Below are 22674 nucleotides of genomic sequence, written 5' to 3'. Positions count from 1 at the left end.
TCACAGCATTCTGATTTTGTTTACTTTTTTTGGAAACAGGGTTGTAAATGATTATCTTGATCATAAGTATCTAGGCAAAAAGCGGGGAGATGCCCAGTGGAGTTTCTTTGCAGCTTTTATAACAAACTCCATCTCATTTCCAGTGGGTTTTTGACGAAATTAAAAAAACAACCCATTATCAGGTTGAACAGCTGGATGCAGATAATGACCACTGAATAATTTTTGGCTCAAATGAAAAGATCTTTAAAATGTAGAGAAATAGAAAGGACCACATGAACTTCAACAATGTGTCCCCGTTCCTATTCTGAAATATTTGAATATTTATATACCATCAAGCTCCTGACCATATACTGAAACAAATATGAAGAAAATCATATGCTTCAATCACTTTAAAATATGATCCATTTCTATCTATTGTGTCTATTTTATAACTAAGTTGTTTCTAAACTTGCATTAATTCTCCTAAAAGGTCAAGGAGTCAACTCTTAAGCTGGTCTGCTAGATTAAACATTGATGACTATTACACCTTTCTCAGAGGGTTCATCTCACCTCATTATAATATACCTCCTTGAGAATTATCCAGCTGATTTATACCAGGATTGCTGCCATTTGGTAAACAAGTCCCAGTATTTGTTCAGTCTGGTTGCTGAACTGTGAAATTGTCCTTTACTGGCCCCAAGTGTGATATGGTCACAGTGATGTGACTGAGCATGACCAGGTCCTCTATCTGCAGTCTGTTTTATCGTTCATCCCCTTTCATTTATTTGGCCACCTCGGACTTGGCATCATCCCTGCTAACGGAGCTGCTATATCTGCAGCTGCCACTTTGTTCAGCTGGCCTCGTTCTGTAGTTGCGCAGGGTAGAGCTGGTATGGTATTTTCTGATGGTCTCTCAGCTGATTCACAGTCATGTTAATTAAACAGTTCACTCAATACATGACCTTTTAAAAATGTGTCACAATATGGGCCTTTTGTCAACACTGATGATATTTACTCATTCCAGGAATGCTGATAGGACGAGACACTGCCACATAGATCCAATCGGGTCCAATCAGAACAGGGGTGGAAAAAGTATAGAGAAACTATACTTAAGTAAACGTATAGGCACTGTATCAAAATCTCGATTAAAAGTATGAAGGCCAAAATCTACTTGAGTGAATGTCAAAAAGTGCCTACATTTAAATTTACTCAAACACTCGAGAGTAAATGTATTTTTTAATTAATTAATTTTTAAATATTCTGCTCTCTTGGACAAGTGATTACAGTATTTGGCTTGCTGGTTCAATAATAACCTTGTTGGAATGAATGCTAAGTTGGTGTTAGCAAAAAAAAAAAAACCTAGCTAGCAAATTTAGCAAACGTCAGTCTAGTTTGCTTCTTTCAACATGCTTCTTGACATGTGATGTCAAATTTTTAAAGGCCAGTATTTCTTTTTTTTTTTCATTGAGGGCAAAGGAACCAGGTCACTGTATATAAATCTCTGGTAAATCCAGTATCTTACATAGCTTGATCACAGACGCAACTCAAGCTTGTCCTTTGTGTGTGTGTGTGTGTCAGTTGTAATTTCTTGAATGTCATATAATTTTACAATAATTCAATCGATTTAAGTTCACAAAAACAAAACTGATTGCCATTTTATCTAACATCATATCTAATGGCATTTTTAGCCTGTACTTTGAGGTCAGAATGAAAACATAAGGAATATAAAGTATGTTTTTATCTTTTTATTTTAGTAGTTAAATTGTACTTTAGAGTACAATTATTCAATAGATGCAATAATGCTTGAGTAAAGTGCAATTCTTCTAAAAACAAAACAAAACCTAAGTACACTAATGAAGTACAATTACTCAAGTATTTTCCACCCTTGATCTCGAAGCCTTATTGATTTTGGTTCTGGAGTTAATCTTTAGGCTTTTGTTTAAAAAAAATATTGACAGTGGCTGCATACTGAAAGCATATCCATTAAATGTCCTCCATCTGACTCTCAGTTACACCAATGGAATTGATCTTATTGGTCCTCTATCTGCAGGCCCTTTCAAGTTGCAACCCTGTACTGTATGCATCCTGGGAATGAGTGTCTGTAGTTTTAGGCCTTAGTTGAAAAATAATACACTTTAAATTACTGTTGCTGAATACTGGTCTCTACTGGTCCCAGGCCTGACTCACAGTCATGCCAATGGGACTGATCTTCTCCAGATCCTCCATTTGCAGTCCTTTTTGGCTTGCAACCCCTTTTGTCTGGATGGCCATCTCAGATCTGGTGGCATCCATGCTGGCAGAGCTGCTAAGCCTGCAACTTGCCCTCTTCTGCCCCTCATCCACGCTGACTCTGCAGTTCTTTAAGTTACCATCAGTGTACACCCTGTTTCTGGCTCCAAAAGGCAGATTGTTTGAGTTCATCACGGACTCTCTCCTGTTTTCCTTGCCTGGTCTGTGAGACCTTTTGCTCCCTGTGGGCATGAAAAACCAGCAGCAGCAGCGCCATGAATGGGCCCTGCACATGGCCTGGAAGCCTCGCTTGAAGTTCTCATTGTAGTAGCCATAGATGATGGGGTTGACGCTGGAGTTTGAGAAAGCCAGCCAATGTGCAAACGGGAACACGTAGCCAGAAAGGAACTCAAGCTCCTCCTGTTCCAGACCACCATAGTCCGTCAGGAGCATGAGGATCCATAAGGGGAGCCAGGAGAGCATAAAAAGGATGCCGACCACAATTAACATTTTGATTACCTTGATCTTTTTGTGTGAGATGAGCGGCCTGGCAGTGTTCTGACCCTCATGACTGTCCTGCTGCTCGTTTCCAGACATGAAAGATGTGGTGTAAAGCTTGATGCCAACGCGGCCGTACATGAGCGTGATGACTGTCAGTGGGATCAGATAGATGTGGGCAAACAGGACTGTAGTGTAGACTTTCCTCATGTGAGGGTCAGCCCAGTTCTCGAAGCAAGACAAAAGTGGGTAGGTGTGGTTGTAGTCCAGGTTGTGCACCATGAAGTGATGCTTGACATGCTCCACAGTCAGCGTCACCGCCGACGGGCACATAATCACCAATGCCAGCACCCAAATCATCGCTATGGTCACCTTGGCAACCAGCAAGGTCAGTTTGGGTTGGAAAGGGTAGACGACGCAGCGAAACCTGAAGGGAATTATAAGATGCATTCATGATTAATTAGAACTGATGTTCTTCTCAAACATTCTTATGAATACAGAGAATTGTACCACCAAAACCTAAACCCTTGGATAAGTTAGCGGCTATTTTTTTTTCAAATTCTATGCCAAGCATCAATAAGAACACAGCAGGACAAAAGTTTGGTGTGAGTGCCACTTGATAGATAGCAGATTCAGCTTTTTTTTTTGACAAGAGTCTATAGTCCCACTTACTTGTTTTCTATCGACTCACAAGATTGAGGCTTGTGAATTCATAGATTAGAATTTAACTGGATAAGTGAAATAGGAATAGGATAAATATAAATGTTTTATGGCTCATTTATGCTCAAGAGAAACTACAACCCCGATTCCAAAAAAGTTGGGACAAAGTACAAATTGTAAATAAAAATGGAATGCAATAATTTACAAATCTCAGAAACAGATATTGTATTCACAATAGAACATAGACGACATATCAAATGTCGAAAGTGAGACATTTTGAAATTTCATGCCAAATATTGGCTCATTTGAAATTTCATGACAGTGTGGGTGCAATCAGTTAATTATTGAAATTAAGTGATCAATCTCGTTAAATCAGTCTCATTAAATTTTGAAGGTCAATAATTAAAATGAATCAATCCCATTGAATCGTTTACTTTGACTCATTTGAATTGAATCATACCATAGAATCAGTATCATTTGAAGTGAATCATTTAGTGAATTATTTCGTGAATCGTTCAATGAATCATTTAGTGAATCATTTAGTGAATCGTTCAATGAATCATTTAGTGAATCATACCATTAATCCTGGATACATTACCAAACAGCTAAATTACGGTATATTTCCAAATTATTATGATCACTTACCATATTACATAACTTATATGCACCTTTTTGAATTCTTTGAGAGATTGGGGACTTCAGATATTGTTCACACCAACAAGATGAATACACACAGCTTTGATAATAAATTAATTTATTATACAAAGATAAAAATGGATAATCAATATATACAAATATGATATGGTGTGTGTGTGTGTGTGTGTGTGTGTATGGCCTAGCTTGTTGCTAGCTAAAACCAAGGAATGTTATCTAAACAGAACAAAGGATTAGCTCTGTTGCTAATGTGTGCTTGTGTGTGTGTGTGAAGGACTTGACCATGTGTTTAGCCTCGTGTAGTTAACTACACGTGGTGGAGGCCTAGATTAGCCTTGTGTTGCTAGTGTGTGTTTGTGAAAGGCCCTATGGCCTAGCTAAAGTGTGTTTGTTAGGCCTGGTGAGGCCTACTGGTAGGCCTTGATTAGCTTTGTGTTGCTAAGCAGACAAAGGGAAGCTGTAGCTAACCCACTAGCTCATAACCATACTGAATCCACTGAAATCTTGATGAGATCAAGATGTATAATAATGAAATTAAAATGTTAGTAAGAATAAGAGAGAGAGAAGCATGCACAGCCTATTAAAACAATTTGAGATTAAACAAACAGAACAGTTCAATTCGAGACGCTGCATGTCTAATAGTGTAATGAATAAACCTGGGTTTAAATTCACACTATTCCAATAAAAGCAAATTCCTAAGACTATCTTAATTATGCCCAAATGCCAAAATCTTACTTAATCCTGCCTTTAGCAAGATATGAAGATGTTCGCCGTTGCAGAGCTTCACTGTTCATGAAGCACGTGAGCCGCCCGTGTAGAAAGTGCAGAGTCTTCTTGGGTCCGGCGGAGCACTTGGGTGGTTCCCGTGGAAAGCAGAGGATTCTTGGTCCGAACTTCAGCGTTCGTGAGGAAAAGTCTCTGATCAGAATAAGATGCACAGTGCTTTTGAGTTAAAAAGGATTCAATCGCTTCTTAACTTTTAACTGCCTGGGCTGCAGTCGTGACGTCACTTCTAATACGAATAAACCGGTTGTAACTCAGGTTGAGTTTAAAGATCGCGCGACTCTGGAGTTTACCTTGGCCAAGGGTAAGAAATCACGCTGAATGATGGATCTTGCAAGAAAGAAAGAAAAAGACGTCTTTTTGGTGGAGAGCATCTCTTTTGTGTGTCTAGACTCCTTGAAATCCGGACGCGAGAGACAAAATGGCGGAGCTTCCGCCCGGACTTATGCGCGCATGGCGGACTGACGTAGATGATCCCGCCCACGCGTGACGTAGGTCACGCAGAAGAGGACTGGGAATTGTAGTTCTTAGAGACAAAATGGCGGCATGATACCTACAACAGCAACACATCTCAAAAAAGTTGGGACGGGGCAATAAGAGGTTGGAAAAGTTAAAGGTACAAAAAAGGAACAGCTGGAGGACCAAATTGCAACTCATTAGGTCAATTGGCAATAGGTCATTAACATGACTGGGTATAAAAAGAGCATCTTGGAGTAGCAGCAGCTCTCAGAAGTAAAGATGGGAAGAGGATCACCAATCCCCCTAATTCTGCGCCGACAAATAGTGGAGCAATATCAGAAAGGAGTTCGACAGTGTAAAATTGCAAAGAGTTTGAACATATCATCATCTACAGTGCATAATATCATCAAAAGATTCAGAGAATCTGGAAGAATCTCTGTGTGTAAGGGTCAAGGCCGGAAAACCATACTGGGTGCCCGTGATCTTCAGGCCCTTAGACGGCACTGCATCACATACAGGCATGCTTCTGTATTGGAAATCACAAAATGGGCTCAGGAATATTTCCAGAGAACATTATCTGTGAACACAATTCACCGTGTCATCCACCGTTGCCAGCTAAAACTCTATAGTTCAAAGAAGAAGCCGTATCTATACATGATCCAGAAGCGCAGGCGTCTTCTCTGGGCCAAGGCTCATTTAAAATGGACTGTGGCAAAGTAGAAAACTGTTCTGTGGTCAGACGAATCAAAATTTGAAGTTCTTTAGGGAAATCAGGGACGCCGTGTCATTCGGACTAAAGAGGAGCAGGACGACCCAAGTTGTTATCAGCACTCAGTTCAGAAGCCTGCATCTCTGATGGTATGGGGTTGCATTAGTGCGTGTGGCATGGGCAGCTTACACATCTGGAAAGACACCATTAATGCTGAAAGGTATATCCAGGTTCTAGAGCAACATATGCTCCCATCCAGACGACGTCTCTTTCAGGGAAGACCTTGCATTTTCCAACATGACAATGCCAAACCACATACTGCATCAATTACAGCATCATGGCTGTGTAGAAGAAGGGTCCGGGTACTGAACTGGCCAGCCTGCAGTCCAGATCTTTCACCCATAGAAAACATTTGGCGCATCATAAAACGGAAGATACGACAAAAAAGACCTAAGACAGTCGAGCAACTAGAATCCTACATTAGACAAGAATGGGTTAACATTCCTATCCCTAAACTTGAGCAACTTGTCTCCTCAGTCCCCAGATGTTTACAGACTGTTGTAAAGAGAAAAGGGGATGTCTCACAGTGGTAAACATGGCCTTGTCCCAACTTTTTTGATATGTGTTGTTGTCATGAAATTTAAAATCACCTAATTTTTCTCTTTAAATGATACATTTTCTCAGTTTAAACATTTGATATGTCATCTATGTTCTATTCTGAATAAAATATGGAATTTTGAAACTTCCACATCATTGCATTCCGTTTTTATTTACAATTTGTACTTTGTCCCAACTTTTTTGGAATCGGGGTTGTACATATGGGTCGTTCCAGAAAGGAAGGGGAGCAGAAGATGCTATTGTTTTTAAACTTGACCATATTCATACACACCTGGACACCAGTGGACATTGTGTTAAGATTTTATAATATGATTTTAGCTCAGCTTTCAATACTATTCAACCACATATTATGGTTAAAAAGCTCATAACTATGAAGGTACCAAGGGTGTTCAGTTTATTTATTTTAAACTTTCTAGAGAATAGAACCTAATTTGTCAAGTTGAACTCAAATACAAAGTCAGGAAAGATCAGCACAAATACAGGTTCTCCCCAAGGCACAGTTCTATCTCCTTTTTTATTTACTATCTACACAGCAGATTACCGCCCAGAGCACTCAAGTTGCCAAGTAGTGAAATTTGCAGATGACCCTGCTCTACTAGGTCTAATAGAACAGGATGGCGATAGCCACTACAAAAAAGAGATAAACTCCTTTGTTGAGTACTGTGACAGTCATTTTCTAGAGCTTAATGTCAAGAAAACAAAAAAACTAGTGATTGACTTTAGAAGAAACAAGAGATCCACTGAGGCAGTGGAAATTAAAGGGGCAACTGTAGAAAGAACGAACACATACAAATACCTGGGTGTTGTTTTTAATGACAAACTGACATGGACTGACCATATTTCATCATTGTTGGCTAAATTGAGTCCACGCCTGTACTGTATGAGGAAGCTGCAGTCTTTTAATGTTAATTCTGAAGTAATGAAAATGTTTGCTATGTCTGTGATATGCAGTGTGTGGAGCTACTGTGTTGTGGGATGGGGAGGGAATGCGAGGGATACTGTTGGGTTCACCCAGAAAGAGACCCTGGATTCCTTCGTGAATGCCTTCCCTTCGGGCCCGAAGGAGACAAGGAGACAAGGAGACGAATCACTCAGAAACGGACAGGAGAACACGTGTGGGTTGTTCACATGCCAGTTTATTCGCTCGCTTCGTCTGAATGAAAACATTTGTGGGAATGTCTTATAGTGTTGCTGTGTTTATGTTTTGTCTTCGTGTGTGTGTGTGTGTGTCTATGTGTGTGTGTCTATGTAGAAGTGTGTAATGATCTTGAATCAATCATAATAATATAATAACATATTTTTTGCTGACAATAAGGTACAGATAGATGTTATGTCTGATTCTTCATGGAATAGTTTGGAATGTATAAACATAGATAATGTTTAATGTTTGCCTACGAAGAAGGTCAAAAAACACTAGTTTGCACAGAAAGGATCGTACTAATTCTTAATGATTAACATGAATAATTCTTAACACATGAATGTGTGGTCAGTCAGTAAATTACATCTTGATTATCTTGATTCCATCAACATAAGTAATTAACAAATAACAATCAGCTCTTAATAATGAATGTTATAAGAGAATAAACATAAAAAAAAGAACAACTTAACCACAAGTACAATGAGAATATGTCTGAAAGAGAGAACAATTAAACCACTAACAGGATTAAACTTATAACTAAATTAGGTTAATGCTCTTAAACTAAAAATCCTTAGAATCATGAGATCTTAATTATAATTATAATGTCATTATGAAACTAATCTAGAACTATGAAACTAACATTAATCACGGAATGTATTCATTAATTACGGGATCTATAAAACTAATATTAATCATTACCATAGTATATTTCAATATATTTCAGTGTATTTCATAGCCTTTATGAAGCCATGACCTAAGATTCAACTGAATGAATAAGCATAATCATGAACTTTAATTCTACTATTTCTGAGTGTGGTATGAGTCGATCTGACACTAAAACAGACCTTCAGACACTTCTCTGTTCAAAATACACATTCATAAACAAAATGTTCCCAAACAATGTCCAGCCGGACCCAAGGTCATTTCAAACTAAATCTTAACACAGAATAAGCTAAGAATCACTATTTCACTAAACTTACATATACACCTACATATATCCTGATTTAACCTACTGATTCTGATTCATATTCTGATCATAATCTACATATAATAAATTTTGACCCAACAGTTACTGAGAAAAATAGGATTGATAAAATGAACAAAAGGGCAGGAAAAATGGTAGGGTTGACAATTACATTGGATAGGGTATACTATGACCGCTTGGAAAAAATGACCATTAAGATTATGCAGGACTCTGGTCATCCTCTCCATACTTGTTTGGGTAACACGGTTATGGAGCGCAGTGGTCGGCTAAGACCACCTGTGACACGCACTAAGCGGTATGCTCTCTCCTTTATACCACAAGCTGTTAGACGGCATAATGAGCACTTTAAACGCACCTTTGTAGAACTCTTTTAGCTGTATGTCTGTGTGTTTAATGTTAACTTATTATATTGTAGTGTTAATTTAATATTTGTATTATATCAGTGCCTGTAACTATAGGCGTAGATGCATGTGTACACCCTCAACAGAGGCTGGTTTTATTTTATTATGTGGGCATGACGGTGGGAGTATGCAATGTAATTTCCATTGATATGGATGCAATAAACTTGACTTTGACTTTCTAGAATTCAGGGGAAATTTTGTGTCTCTGAGATAAACCTTTTGTTATTTTCCACAAAAGAAATCTTTACTGAATCAGTTTTGAACATTAATGCAAATTATGACAAACTTTCACCAATATCAATGCTTGATGTCCATTTTAGACCCAATTTATCCACAAAACATTAACTAAATGACTCCCCCCCTCCCCCCCACATTATTGACTGTCTTTAACTCCTGATTCATCCATTCAACTCAAATAAACATGAAGTGATTCAGTCTAACAATCTGTTTTTTGGAGCTTATTCTATTAACTGTTATAAAATCAATTGCAGAGAAAGTCCATTTTCTGTATTACGTGAAATTTCACTAATAATATATATAAAGTCCATCCCAATGTTCTTGTCAACTCTGTTAACTCCATTATATAAAACTGCATAAAATCCACAAAGACTTTTAAGAATACGCATGGCACCTGCACCGAGTGATGTCACTTCCTCTGGCGGGAAACTTCAGAAAGGGAGTGAGATGTTATGTTTCTTCTCTCGTTAATTTGAACAAAATGTTGAGGATACATCAACAGTAGATTAATTATTTGTCAACTCTGTTATTGTGATATTGGCGTTAATCTCTCATTCATTTTTTTAAAAACAATAATATGATTAAATTCCATAAAATTCTGTTTTTATACATGCCATGTGGTAGCTAGTTTGAGGTTAACACGTGGAGGCAAGACACAATGGTGTTAAATGTCAACTCTGTTATCATCAATTCTATTAATGGATTGCCCAGTTTAACGATAACAGAGTTGACAATGACTAACAGAGTCAACACTTGAAATGTACCCGCAATTATAGAATGGGCCATATACAGATATGGATGGGGCCTTCTGTCCATATTCCACATTTGTGCATGTTTTCTAAAAACTAATGTATACTGATGAAAGATAGCAGACACCATGAAGGCAGTGTAGTCAATAGTTCAAGCGAGACATGAGGAAGAAATTTTTTAAATGGCAGAACTGTTTAAGGAACCGTTATCCAATTTAGTAAGAAATTTTAATAATTATATGATGTTACTTCACCTGGGCACAGAGACAACCGGTTGTTACAGAACAGCTGGGAGGAGATTGAGCAGGAATTAAATGTGAGAAACTTTTGACTTTGAGCTGCCCTCTAGTTAATATATTGCTTAGCATCCATGCCAATGTAAAGGACACAAGGAAGTACACTACCGTTCAAAAGTTTGGGGTCACCCAGACAGTTTTGTGTTTTCCATGAAAAGTCACACTTTTATTTCCCACCATAAGTTGTAAAATGAATAGAAAATATAGTCAAAACATTTTTCTGGCCATTTTGAGCATTTAATCGACCCCACAAATGTGATGCTCCAGAAACTCAATCTGCTCAAAGGAAGGTCAGTTTTATAGCTTCTCTAAAGAGCTCAACTGTTTTCAGCTGTGCTAACATGATTGTACAAGGGTTTTCTAATCATCCATTAGCCTTCTGAGGCAATGAGCAAACACATTGTACCATTAGAACACTGGAGTGAGAGTTGCTGGAAATGGGCCTCTATACACCTATGGAGATATTGCACCAAAAACCAGACATTTGCAGCTAGAATAGTCATTTAGCACATTAGCAATGCATAGAGTGGATTTCTGATTAGTTTAAAGTGATCTTCATTGAAAAGAACAGTGCTTTTCTTTCAAAAATAAGGACATTTCAAAGTGACCCCAAACTTTTGAACGGTAGTGTATGTGAGCAGTGACCGTGACTTTGTTTGAAATAAATGTATTTATTTTCGGATGTAAAGAGAGCATAAATGAGCTTTTTTTTTTGGGGGGGGGGGGGGGGGGGGGACTTACAATAACCTGGTTGTACAAGTTTGCTCACCCTTTTATATCGAGGCATATGACTGTACTTACTCACATTCACACTCATGTTCAAAAGTCATTATTATACACCTGTCATCAGTGAAGTGATTTCTAATTAACCCCAAATAAAGATCAACTGCCTTTGTATAATTTTCTTGGCATTATTTTTCTTATCTTTCCTATCACCTTTTCTTAAGCCATGGCCTAAAGGTTCGAGAAGCATCTATGGATCCAAAAGGTCACTGGTTCAATTCCCTGGACCAGCAGGCACCTAACCACCAATCTTGGTTTGCCCACTGCTACAGGTCAAAAAAAAAATTCAATCTAAGTGATTTTTTTTAACCTGGTTTAATTTTTTAAACCAAGTTCATAATTTCCAACCTAGGTAAAATTTTGGCTTATTTAAGATTCTTAAAAGAGATTTCCATCACTCTTTCTTCCATCTACACCTATCTAGTATTTCCTCTTGTCTGTTTTGTCTATTCCTATCTATTAGCATTTTTTACATACCTTTCTTCATACTTACTGTAACTGCAATTCAAACTCAGAACCTTCCGATTCTTGAACCAACACCTCAACCACTCAGCCAACAATGATTGCAATGGAAGGTGTGATACATATTTTGAATTTATTAAAGAGTTCAGTCTTATTGCATCATCAAGTAGTTTAAAATACAAAGTCTTCCCAAATCCTAAACCTAATCCAAGATAAATTAAGTCTCCCTAATACTGTACATGTAGCAAATTCTGAACTGGGTTAAAAATTCTAACCTACAGGTAGGTTGAAAAATTCCACCTGACCTACAATTCTGACCTGTAACAGATATGTCAGAGTCTTGTGGATAAGAACGTCTGCTTATTGCCTGTAATGTAACGTAATCTTCAGTTCCTTCCAACTGCTGAAAACAAAGAGCTTTAAAAGCATGTACGGGATCTCACTGTCAAAAGGTATCAATCAGAAGAGAGATACAAATGAATTTACATAACATTAGATATACCATGGAATACTATAAATGGCGTCATACACGGAGAAGATGGAACACCATGATGATGTTACCAATAACAGGCCATCCTTCAAAAATTCATGAAACGGCAAAAAGAAAACTTATCAGGGAGGCTTTCACAAGACGCACAGCAACTTTAAACGAGTACTGATCACTCCCTGCATGTGACAACAATCGCTTACATTCTTCACATGTCTGGGTTATGGGGTGGTGTGGCTAGATCGAAGCCTTTTCTCACAAAAAAAGAAAAAAAATTCAACCTTCCCTAAATAACCCTAACCATGTAGTTAAATGTGTTATAGTCTGATGACACCAAAGTAGAACTTCTTGGGCGTAATTCTAAAAGATATGTTTGGTGCAAAAACAAGACAGCTCATCATCCAAATACCCACAGTGAAGCATGATGGCGGCAGCATCATGTTATGGAACTGCTGCTCTTCAGCTGGGACTGGGGCTCTAGTCAAGATGGAGGGAATCATGGATACCTCCAACTATCAATCTATTTTGACACAAACCTTGCAGGCCTCAGTTAGACAGCTTGGCAATGATCCAAAGCACAAATCCTAGTCAACAACAGAACAGCTTCAGAAGATGATCAATGTTTTGGAATGGCCCAGTCTGAGCCCAGATATAACTCGTATTAAAAACCTATGGAATGGCAATGAGGGCTGTGCACAGCAGATTCCTTTGCAATCTGATAGATCTGGAGCATTTTTGCAAGGAAGAATTGAATAAAATTTTCAATTCTAGACGTGCTAACCTGGTAGACTCTTACCCAAAAACACTGAGTGGTGTATTACAAGCAAAAGGTGCTTTCACAAAGTAATATTTAAGGAGTGTGCATACTTAAGCAATCAGGTTATCACAAGTCCCCCCCCATTTGTTTTGAATTTTGTAGGTTGCTATATCACAATAAAGATGGGAAAAGATTGGTGGAAAAATATATAACATGATTTATCTCATTCTCATTTACTTAAATTTAAAAAAAACCTGCAATTTTAACAAGGATATCTAGAATTTTTATATCCACTGTATGTTCCACCCCCAAAGGCAATACTATTTTTACTTTCTCCTTATGGTCTTCTCTGAGCTCCCATCTAGTCATTACATTAATAAGCTGCTTTTGATCATTAGAAAGTTTGGAGGCGAAAAAACAGTGTACAAAAAGGAACCTGTGGTGACTCATTACAGACCTTCTACCATTTCATGAATAGCCTCGCTGATATTTATTATCCATTTTTTGTTATTGTAGATATTTAAGTTATACCACAAAATTGAGTCATACATGAGCTGATAGCCGACGAGGCATGTAGCACTGAGTGCTAAGCCATGTACGATGAGATTGAGTGAGTGGAATAACTGTTTTATTCTATCCACAGGTCACGGGGTTTTAATAAAGAGAGCATTTTTTATTTGAATTTTTTTTGCAAATTTGATAAATAAAAACTTTATACAAAACGTCCAGCAAAATCATTTCCGCTTAGGATGTAAACAAACCGGTGAAATGACAGGAGCAATGTGTGAAAAATGCGATAATAATAATTCTTGAAAAATAAAGATACATTCAAGTCGTAATCGAGGAAACAGGCAGGAGGTCAGTCGAGGTGCAGACAGAATATCAGAGGCAAAACTATGCAAGATCAAGGGACGAGAAACATGAGTCGAAAAACCAGGAGGTCAACAAGAACAGGGACAGGAAACAAGGTTCTGTAAGGAACACTAGACGCGACGTAATACTTCGCATCATCCTTGCATGGGTGCAGTCCTTAAATAGTCCAAACATAGTTTATTGATTAAAGACAGGTGTTCTTTGTTAACGGCGTGCATGCTGGAGCTCGTTAGGTGCGCGTGCAGCTCGAGGCGCGCCTTCAGGTGCGCAAGCCAAGGCACGCAGGACTGACACAGTTCTGCGCAAGCGCAATACGATTGCACTAGAAAGCATGGTCAAGCTGCCATTGTAGCTGCAGTCTTTTTAGTTGCGAATTACGAGTATTTCCTCGTGTTAATAATTCGCCATGTCAAAACAAGCAAAACTTTCCTCCTTCTTTCAACGTGAAGAGAGGTAAGCAATTTATTATATATTTTTTTCCATCAAAGTTGCATTTTGTGGCTTCAAAGCTAAGTTTTAGTGCCGTTTCTAGAACACAACATCAAGAAAACGTCGAAGAAACAGCAATAATGGAAGAGCCGGTTTCTAAGCTACCTAAAACTAGCAATGGTAATTATTTTTGTTATATAATGTACTCAGGCTGCCAGTCAGTGTGTGACACCCCCCTTTGAAAAATCCTAGCTACGCCCCTGCTGGTTGGTTCAGCAACACCCTCCACCATTTTGTTTTTCTCTACTCACAATATATGAGCTGATAGCCTAGTAGTAGAGTAGCTGATCAGTGTGCACGATTGCTCATCTCCAGTGAATGAGGATAGAATAATTATTTTATATAGACTTAAGCCAATTAGTGATTAGATATGTGTGATATCAATAAAGTGTAATTATTATGGTCATGGCTCCCATTTTGTTTTTGTTTCCAACCTTTTATTATTTTAATATCAACAAGTAGCAAAAATTGTCATGCAAGAACAAACCTGTCTACAGCAATGGCCACTAGAGTGAAGATGGAGGCTGCAACGGACATTCCCTGCACCAAGCCACTCATCTTGCACACCATGTTCGAGAAGGGCCAACCTGAAAGAAACAAAAAGAAAAATGAAAGAATATGAATACTCTGTATGATACAGACACAAAGGGTGGATTTTGTTTCCTGAGAAAACATCCATCCATCCATCCATCCATGGTCAATTTATTTCAAGACGAATTTTTGTGACTGGGATTGCGATGAGGTGGAAGAAAGAGTCACATGTTCCTGCTCAGATAGCAAGCAAACAATGAAGACTGCATTCAGATGTTTTTCCATCTTACCACTCCTAATAAAGAAAAACCACTCAAACCATCACTACTATGATCCGCTGGGTCACTCAAGTTATTGCAATTTTTCTGTCTAATACCAAGTGGAAAGACATTTCTTCTCTCTAAGAAACAGATGTACTGTCTGGGTTTGATGAATCATTCTGTATGGTACTCCGTGAAATTGACAGAGGTAGAACAAAAGATCAAAGTTCTGCACTAGTGACCAGAAGGTCATGAGGTTCAAATATTTTGAACCTTCATTTGAGAGCACTATGGGTGAAATACTTTTGCCTCAATTAGATAAGTGTCTGGCAAATGAAGAAGTGTTTTTTATAGCTCTTTTTTTATTTAAATGAAGCAGAATAATTTATACCTTTATATTATGAAGTACCTTCCTTTTTTTGATACAGAATGCAAAGGTCGTCTCGGTTAGTTGCGAAAGTCTTTTTTTTTTGTCTTTTAAGAGTATTATAAAAGAGGAAAAAGAAGCTCAGAAAAGACCTTGGAATGCTCAGATCTATATGTTTCTACATGCAGACAAAAGTCAAAGTCCCTCTCATGCCAGAATCTGGTCTTCCCAGGCAGTCTCCTGTCCCAGTACTAACCGACTCTTTAAGGCATATGGGTGTGGTGCCAATCTCTGTTTCGAAACAGACAAAAGTGGTGAAATAATGTTTTCTTAAATTGATTACCTACTTGAGTTACTGTTTAAAGTATTCAAAACCTTAAGTGAGTCACAGAAAGAATGTACTTGAAGAAGTCTTTATTTATCACACATAGACTTGAGCACAGTGAAATTCCTCCTCTGCATTGAACCCATCTGAAGCAGTGAACACACAAGTGAGCAATGGGCACGCATACACACACACACACACACACACATAGAGCAGTGGGCAGCTATGCTACAGCACCCAGGGATCAGCTGGGGGTTAGGTGCCTTGCTCAAGGGCACTTCGGCCATGATTCAGAGAGAGGGGAAAGTGCTGTTCATTCACTCAACTCTCCTCGCATTTTTCCTGCTGGTCCCAGGAATCGAACCAGCAACCCTTTGGGCCCAAGGCTACTTCTGTAACCTTCAGGCCATGGCTGCCCCCACTTAACAACTTTGCTCCAGGCAGGCAGCTGCAGTCATGATTTTTTAATCATTTCAAGGTGTTTGTGCCATGTATCCTTTGAATACTAAACATGGCAACAAGTTGGAACTTTTGTTCAAGCCAAAAATCAATAAAGAGCCGTGTTATGGATGCGTGAGAACTGGATCAATGCAAATGGAGATCAAATATACACAGCAGGTCACTCTGTGTAAACTTGACATGAATGTCACTGATAGGTTTGCATGAATCTATGGTCTGAGCTAGAAAGGAATCAGCCACAGTGTCACTGCTTACTTCTTCATCCCAATCTGTGTATTTTTTTCAAACTATTATTGGTGTTGTTGCACTCAGTTCCACAAAAATCCAGAATAAGCCACTTTTTGAACAAATAATTTGATGTAGATGCCAAAAACAAATCCTTATTAACATATTTTTACATCAATAACCTGATATTAATGTCTGCTAGTATACAAGATTTATATAATCTGCCTGTATTATAACCATCTAAGCACCAGGGTAGAAAATCTCATCTCATTATCTGTAGCCGCTTTATCCTGTTCTACAGGGTCGCAGGCGAGCTGGAGCCTATCCCAGCTGACTACGGGCGAAAGGCGGGGTACACCCTGGACAAGTCGCCAGGTCATCACAGGGCTGACACATAGACACAGACAACCATTCACACTCACATTCACACCTACGCTCAATTTAGAGTCACCAGTTAACCTAACCTGCATGTCTTTGGACTGTGGGAGAAACCGGAGCACCCGGAGGAAACCCACGTGGACACAGGGAGAACATGCAAACTCCGCACAGAAAGGCCCTCGCCGGCCACGGGGCTTGAACCCGGACCTTCTTGCTGTGAGGCAACAGCGCTAACCACTACACCACCATGCCGCCCAGGGTAGAAAATACTTGAGTAATTATACTTCATTATAATACTTACAGTGAATATGATTTGGAGTTATTTGGACTTTACTACATTACCATAAAGACGTGAGAATCAATTCATCACCTGCAGTGACCTTCTCATGCTACACAATGGAATTAGCGCTACAGACGCTACACTGTCAGAAATAGGGGTACAGTAGGAGTCCATTTCTGTCCCCCAAGGTACAATCTACACTAATGTACCCCCTAGGGCTCATTATTGGACCTCAAGGTAGCTATGTGTACTTTTTAGGGCCAAACAGGTACATATTATGTTCCCTAGCAGTATTTAAAGGGTATAAATAAGTACATTAGAGGCTTCTGCCCCAGTGACTAACCATTGTAGCCCTATAGGTACAATAATATTTTCTGAGTGTATAGGCAGCTTTTCATGGGAAAAAAAAGTGTCACAGAAAACAGTGCTTGCAAATGGAGAGAGAAAGAGAGAAGATAGATTGTGAGAGAGAAAGAATCATAGTGAAAGGTAATGAGGACTCATGCGAGCAACATGTTTGTGGATCAGAAATATGTTGGAGGAGAAAGTGAAAAGAAGCAGGAAGCGATCTGAGGCAGAAAGGTAAGTGGATCTTAAACGCCGTAGATGGAGATGTTTGAATTCGCATTGGTCTCAGAAAGAAGAATGTCACTGTCAAAAATGTCACACCCTTATTTCAGAAACTGCTGATCTCCTGGGGTTTTCACACACAACAGTCTCTAGAGTTTACACAGAATGGTGCCAAAAACAAAAAGCATCAGGTGAGTGAGTGACAGTTTTGTGGGTGGAAACAAACGTCTTGTTGATAAGAGAGGGTCAGAGGGAAATGTCCAGATTGGTTCGAGCTTTTTGGCCAGGAAGGATATAGTAACTCATAATCATTCTTTACAACCGTGATGAGCAGAAACGCATCTCAGCATGCAACAGCAGAAAAACACATTGGGTTCCACTCTTGCAGCCAAGAACAGGGATCTTAGACTCAAGAATACATTCCTATTAAAGTGGCCGGTGAGTATAAGTCATGTGTTCATGCAGCCAACATGCTGGGAAGTCACTATTCGATTTTTTAAAAAAAGCTAGTTAGCTTGTGCATAATTTTGCAATAATTTAAACTCAGGTCAGTGATTAACATTAGAATTTGGTTGGTACATTGCATTATGTCATCGCACTATGTTCTCGATTCAGATAGGCCAAAAGTTGTTGCTTAATGCACTGTTCTAATACGTTATCATTTCTCTTACAATGGATTACAAAACACACTGCTGATACATTTCAGTTTCTATAAGGAGGCATTTATGTAACATTTATGGAAGGAGTCTCCAGTGTCAGTGTTTTGTATCAGTCAGAGGCAAAGCTGTAACATCAGGTTTAATAACATCTTCAGGACAAAGGGCTTTTTCTAAACTTCAGGAGAGAGGAAAAAAGAGAGGCTAGTGTGAGAATGTTTGTTTATAGCTACTACAGTATATCACCAGTGATAAGAGCTAACATTAATTATTCTATCCACATTCACTGGATATGAGCAACTGTGCACTCTGATTGGCTGCTGTACTACTAGGCTATCAGATCATATACCATGAGTAGAGAAAAACAAAATGGTGGAGCATGTTGCTGAACCAACCGAGGATGAAATAAAAACTCTACTTGAAAACAAAACCCCAAAAAATACAAAAAAGCAACAAAATATGGAATAAAACTATTTGATGGTAAGAACATACAACCCCAATTCCAAAAAAGTTGGGACAAAGTACAAATTGTAAATAATAAACGGAATGCAATGATGTGGAAGTTTCAAAATTCCATATTTTATTCAGAATAGAACATAGATGACATATCAAATGTTTAAACTGAGAAAATGTATCATTTAAAGAGAAAAATTAGGTGATTTTAAATTTCATGACAGCAACACATCTCAAAAAAGTTGGGACAAGGCCATGTTTCCCACTGTGAGACATCCCCTTTTCTCTTTACAACAGTCTGTAAACGTCTGGGGACTGAGGAGACAAGTTGCTCAAGTTTAGGGATAGGAATGTTAACCCATTCTTGTCTAATGTAGGATTCTAGTTGCTCAACTGTCTTAGGTCTTTTTTGTCGTATCTTCCGTTTTATGATGCGCCAAATGTTTTCTATGGGTGAAAGATCTGGACTGCAGGCTGGCCAGTTCAGTACCCGGACCCTTCTTCTACGCAGCCATGATGCTGTAATTGATGCAGTATGTGGTTTGGCATTGTCATGTTGGAAAATGCAAGGTCTTCCCTGAAAGAGACGTCATCTGGATGGGAGCATATGTTGCTCTAGAACCTGGATATACCTTTCAGCATTGATGGTGTCTTTCCAGACGTGTAAGCTGCCCATGCCACACGCACTAATGCAACCCCATACCATCAGAGATGCAGGCTTCTGAACTGAGCACTGATAACAACTTGGGTCGTCCTTCTCCTCTTTAGTCCCAATGACACGGCGTCCCTGATTTCCATAAAGAACTTCAAATTTTGATTCGTCTGACCACAGAACAATTTTCCACTTTGCCACAGTCCATTTTAAATGAGCCTTGGCCCAGAGAAGACGTCTGCGCTTCTGGATCATGTTTAGATACGGCTTCTTCTTTGAACTATAGAGTTTTAGCTGGCAACGGCGGATGGCACGGTGAATTGTGTTCACAGATAATGTTCTCTGGAAATATTCCTGAGCCCATTTTGTGATTTCCAATACAGAAGCATGCCTGTATGTGATGCAGTGCCGTCTAAGGGCCCGAAGATCATGGGCACCCAGTATGGTTTTCCGGCCTTGACCCTTACGCACAGAGATTCTTCCAGATTCTCTGAATCTTTTGATGATATTATGCACTGTAGATGATGATCTGTTCAAACTCTTTGCAATTTTACACTGTCGAACTCCTTTCTGATATTACTCCACTATTTGTCGGCGCAGAATTAGGGGGATTGGTGATCCTCTTCCCATCTTTACTTCTGAGAGCCGCTGCCACTCCAAGATGCTCTTTTTATACCCAGTCATGTTAATGACCTATTGCCAATTGACCTAATGAGTTGCAATTTGGTCCTCCAGCTGGTCCTTTTACTTTTATCTGTAACTTTTCCAGCCTCTTATTGCCCCTGTCCCAACTTTTTTGAGATGTGTTGCTGTCATGAAATTTCAAATGAGCCAATATTTGGCATGAAATTTCAAAATGTCTCACTTTTGACACTTAATATGTTGTCTATGTTCTACTGTGAATACAATATCAGTTTTTGAGATTTGTAAATGATTGCATTCCGTTTTTATTTACAATTTGTACTTTGTCCCAACTTTTTTGGAATCGGGGTTGTATCTTTTTTTTATTTTTCAAGAATTATTATCGCATTTTTCACAAATTGCTCCTGCCATTGCACCAGTTTGTTTACATTCTAAACGGAAATTATTTTGTCAGAAGTTTTGTATAAAGTTTTTATTTATCGAATTTGCAAAAAATAAAAATACTCTGTTTTTCAAAATCCAGTGAATGTGGATAGAATAAAACTGTTATTCCACTCAATCTTGTCATACATGGATTATAGAAAACTCGGTGCTACGTGCCTCGTTGGCTATCAGCTCATGTATGACTTGATTTCGTGAAATAACTGTTAAATATAACTATTGATGGAAAAACAGTGTGATGTGTTATCCTTTAAAAAATAAAAAAAATATTACTGTTGGCAAATTGCTGTGGTATAAGAGGAATAAAACATTTCAGGACATTTCAGTGGTTGCTTCAGTAAGAATCACCAAACTTCATAACACCACCCTGCCACTGATTATTTCCCATTACAGCATAATAATTCCATAAAAATAATTAATTCCATACAAAACGGTAAGTTTAATGGCAGCAAGCTAATGTTTAAGATTATTATCAAAATGTTACCTGTGATAAGATTATCCACCAGTGTAGTTGGGATGCAGAAAACCCCCACCAAAAGGTCGCTTACAGCCAGATTAAAGATGAACAGGTTGGTGACGGTTCTCATGTGCCGGTTCTCCAGAACAATGAGACACACCAGGCTGTTTCCCAACATGCAGAGCAGAAAGATGAAGAGGTAGGCCAGGGTCAGGCTGACTGCCACAGGCAGAGAGTGCTGGTAGTATGGGTAGTAGGTGATGCTGGTGAGATTAGTGGTGTTGCTGGTGGAGATGTTTAGGAGGCTTGAATTCATGTCTAGATCTGATGGGTCTGAGAACACCTCAGTCTCCGTGAAGGCCAAAGGCATGCCTTCCCAGATATCCAAAGAATTCATCACTGTATGTGTAACAGACATGACCTGACAACACAGAGAGAAACACAGCATTTAATATATATTTATATCGAGGATATTACATGGTGGTGTGAAGATCTGAATTTTATCTTCGAGTGGGGAATGTATACAGTGTCTTGCAAAAGTATTCATCCCACTTGGTGTTCATTCTGTTATGTCACATTAGAAACTGGAATTAAAATGGATTTTTGGAGGGTTAGCACCATTTGATTTACACAACATGCCGACCACTTTAAAGGTGCACATTGTTGTTTTATTGTGACACAAACAATAATTAAGATGAAAAAACAGAAATCTGGAGTGTGCATAAGTATTCGCCCCCTTTCGTATGAAACTCCTAAATAAGAGCTGGTCCAACCCATTAACTTCATAAGTCACATAATTAGTTGATTAAGATCCACCTGTGTGCAATCAAAGTGTCACATGATCTGTCACATGGTGTCTGTATAAATCACCCTGTTCTGGAAGGGCCCTGACTCTGCAACACTACTAAGCAAGCAACATGAAAACCAAGGAGCCTCCAAACAGGTCAGAGACAAAGTTGTGGAGAAGTATAGATCAGGGTTGGGTTACAAAAAATATCACAAACTTTGAATATCCCACAGAGCTCCATTAAATCCATTATAGAAAAATGGAAAGAACATGGTGCCACTACAAACCTGACAAGAGAAGGCCCCACCCACCAAAACTCACAGGCCGGACAAGGAGGGCATTAATCAGATATGCAACAAAGACACCAAAGATAACACCGAAGGAGCTGCAAAGATCCACAGTGGACATGGGAGTACAGGTATCTGTCCAAAGGACCACTTTAGGCCATACACTCCACAGAGTGTGGCTTGATAGAAGAGTGGCCAGAAAAAAGCCATTGCTTCAAGAAAAAATAAGAAAACACGTTTGGAGTTTGCCCAGCAGCATGTGGCAGACTCCCCAAACACATGGAAGAAGATTCTCTGGTCAAATGAGACTAGAATTAACTTTTTGGCCATCATGGGAAACGCCATGTGTGGCGCAAACCCTGAGAACACCATTCCTACAGTGAATCATGGTGGTGGCGGCGGCGGCATCATGTTATAGGGATATTTTTCATCTGCAGGGGCAGGAAAGCTGGTCAGGGTTGAAGGAAAGATGGATGGCACTAAATACGGGACAATTCTGGAGGAAAACCTGTTTGAGTCGTCCAGAGGTTTGAGACTAAGACAAAGGTTCACGTTCCAGCAGGACAATGACCGTAAACATACTGCTAAAGCTACACTGGAGTGATTTAAAGGGAAACATTTAAATGTCTTGGAATGGCCTAATCAAAGCCCAGACCTC

General features: G+C 39.0%; 1 protein-coding gene across 1 annotated transcript; it reads right to left on the bottom strand.

The window, feature by feature from the left end:
• Window positions 1–2142: 2142 nt before the first annotated feature.
• On the bottom strand, window positions 2143–21336 carry npffr1l2 (neuropeptide FF receptor 1 like 2). Its single transcript, XM_060906798.1, has 3 exons — window positions 20970–21336; window positions 14734–14833; window positions 2143–3133 (listed from the first exon to the last, which is right to left on the bottom strand). Exons 1-3 carry the CDS (start codon window positions 21310–21312, stop codon window positions 2143–2145), a joined length of 1434 nt encoding a protein of 477 aa, XP_060762781.1. The 5' UTR covers window positions 21313–21336.
• Between the last annotated feature and the right edge of the window lie 1338 nt (window positions 21337–22674).

This window comes from Neoarius graeffei, chromosome 24 (assembly GCF_027579695.1).
Source record: "Neoarius graeffei isolate fNeoGra1 chromosome 24, fNeoGra1.pri, whole genome shotgun sequence".
Taxonomy (NCBI): domain Eukaryota; kingdom Metazoa; phylum Chordata; class Actinopteri; order Siluriformes; family Ariidae; genus Neoarius; species Neoarius graeffei.
This window is presented reverse-complemented; position numbering and strand designations above follow the sequence as displayed.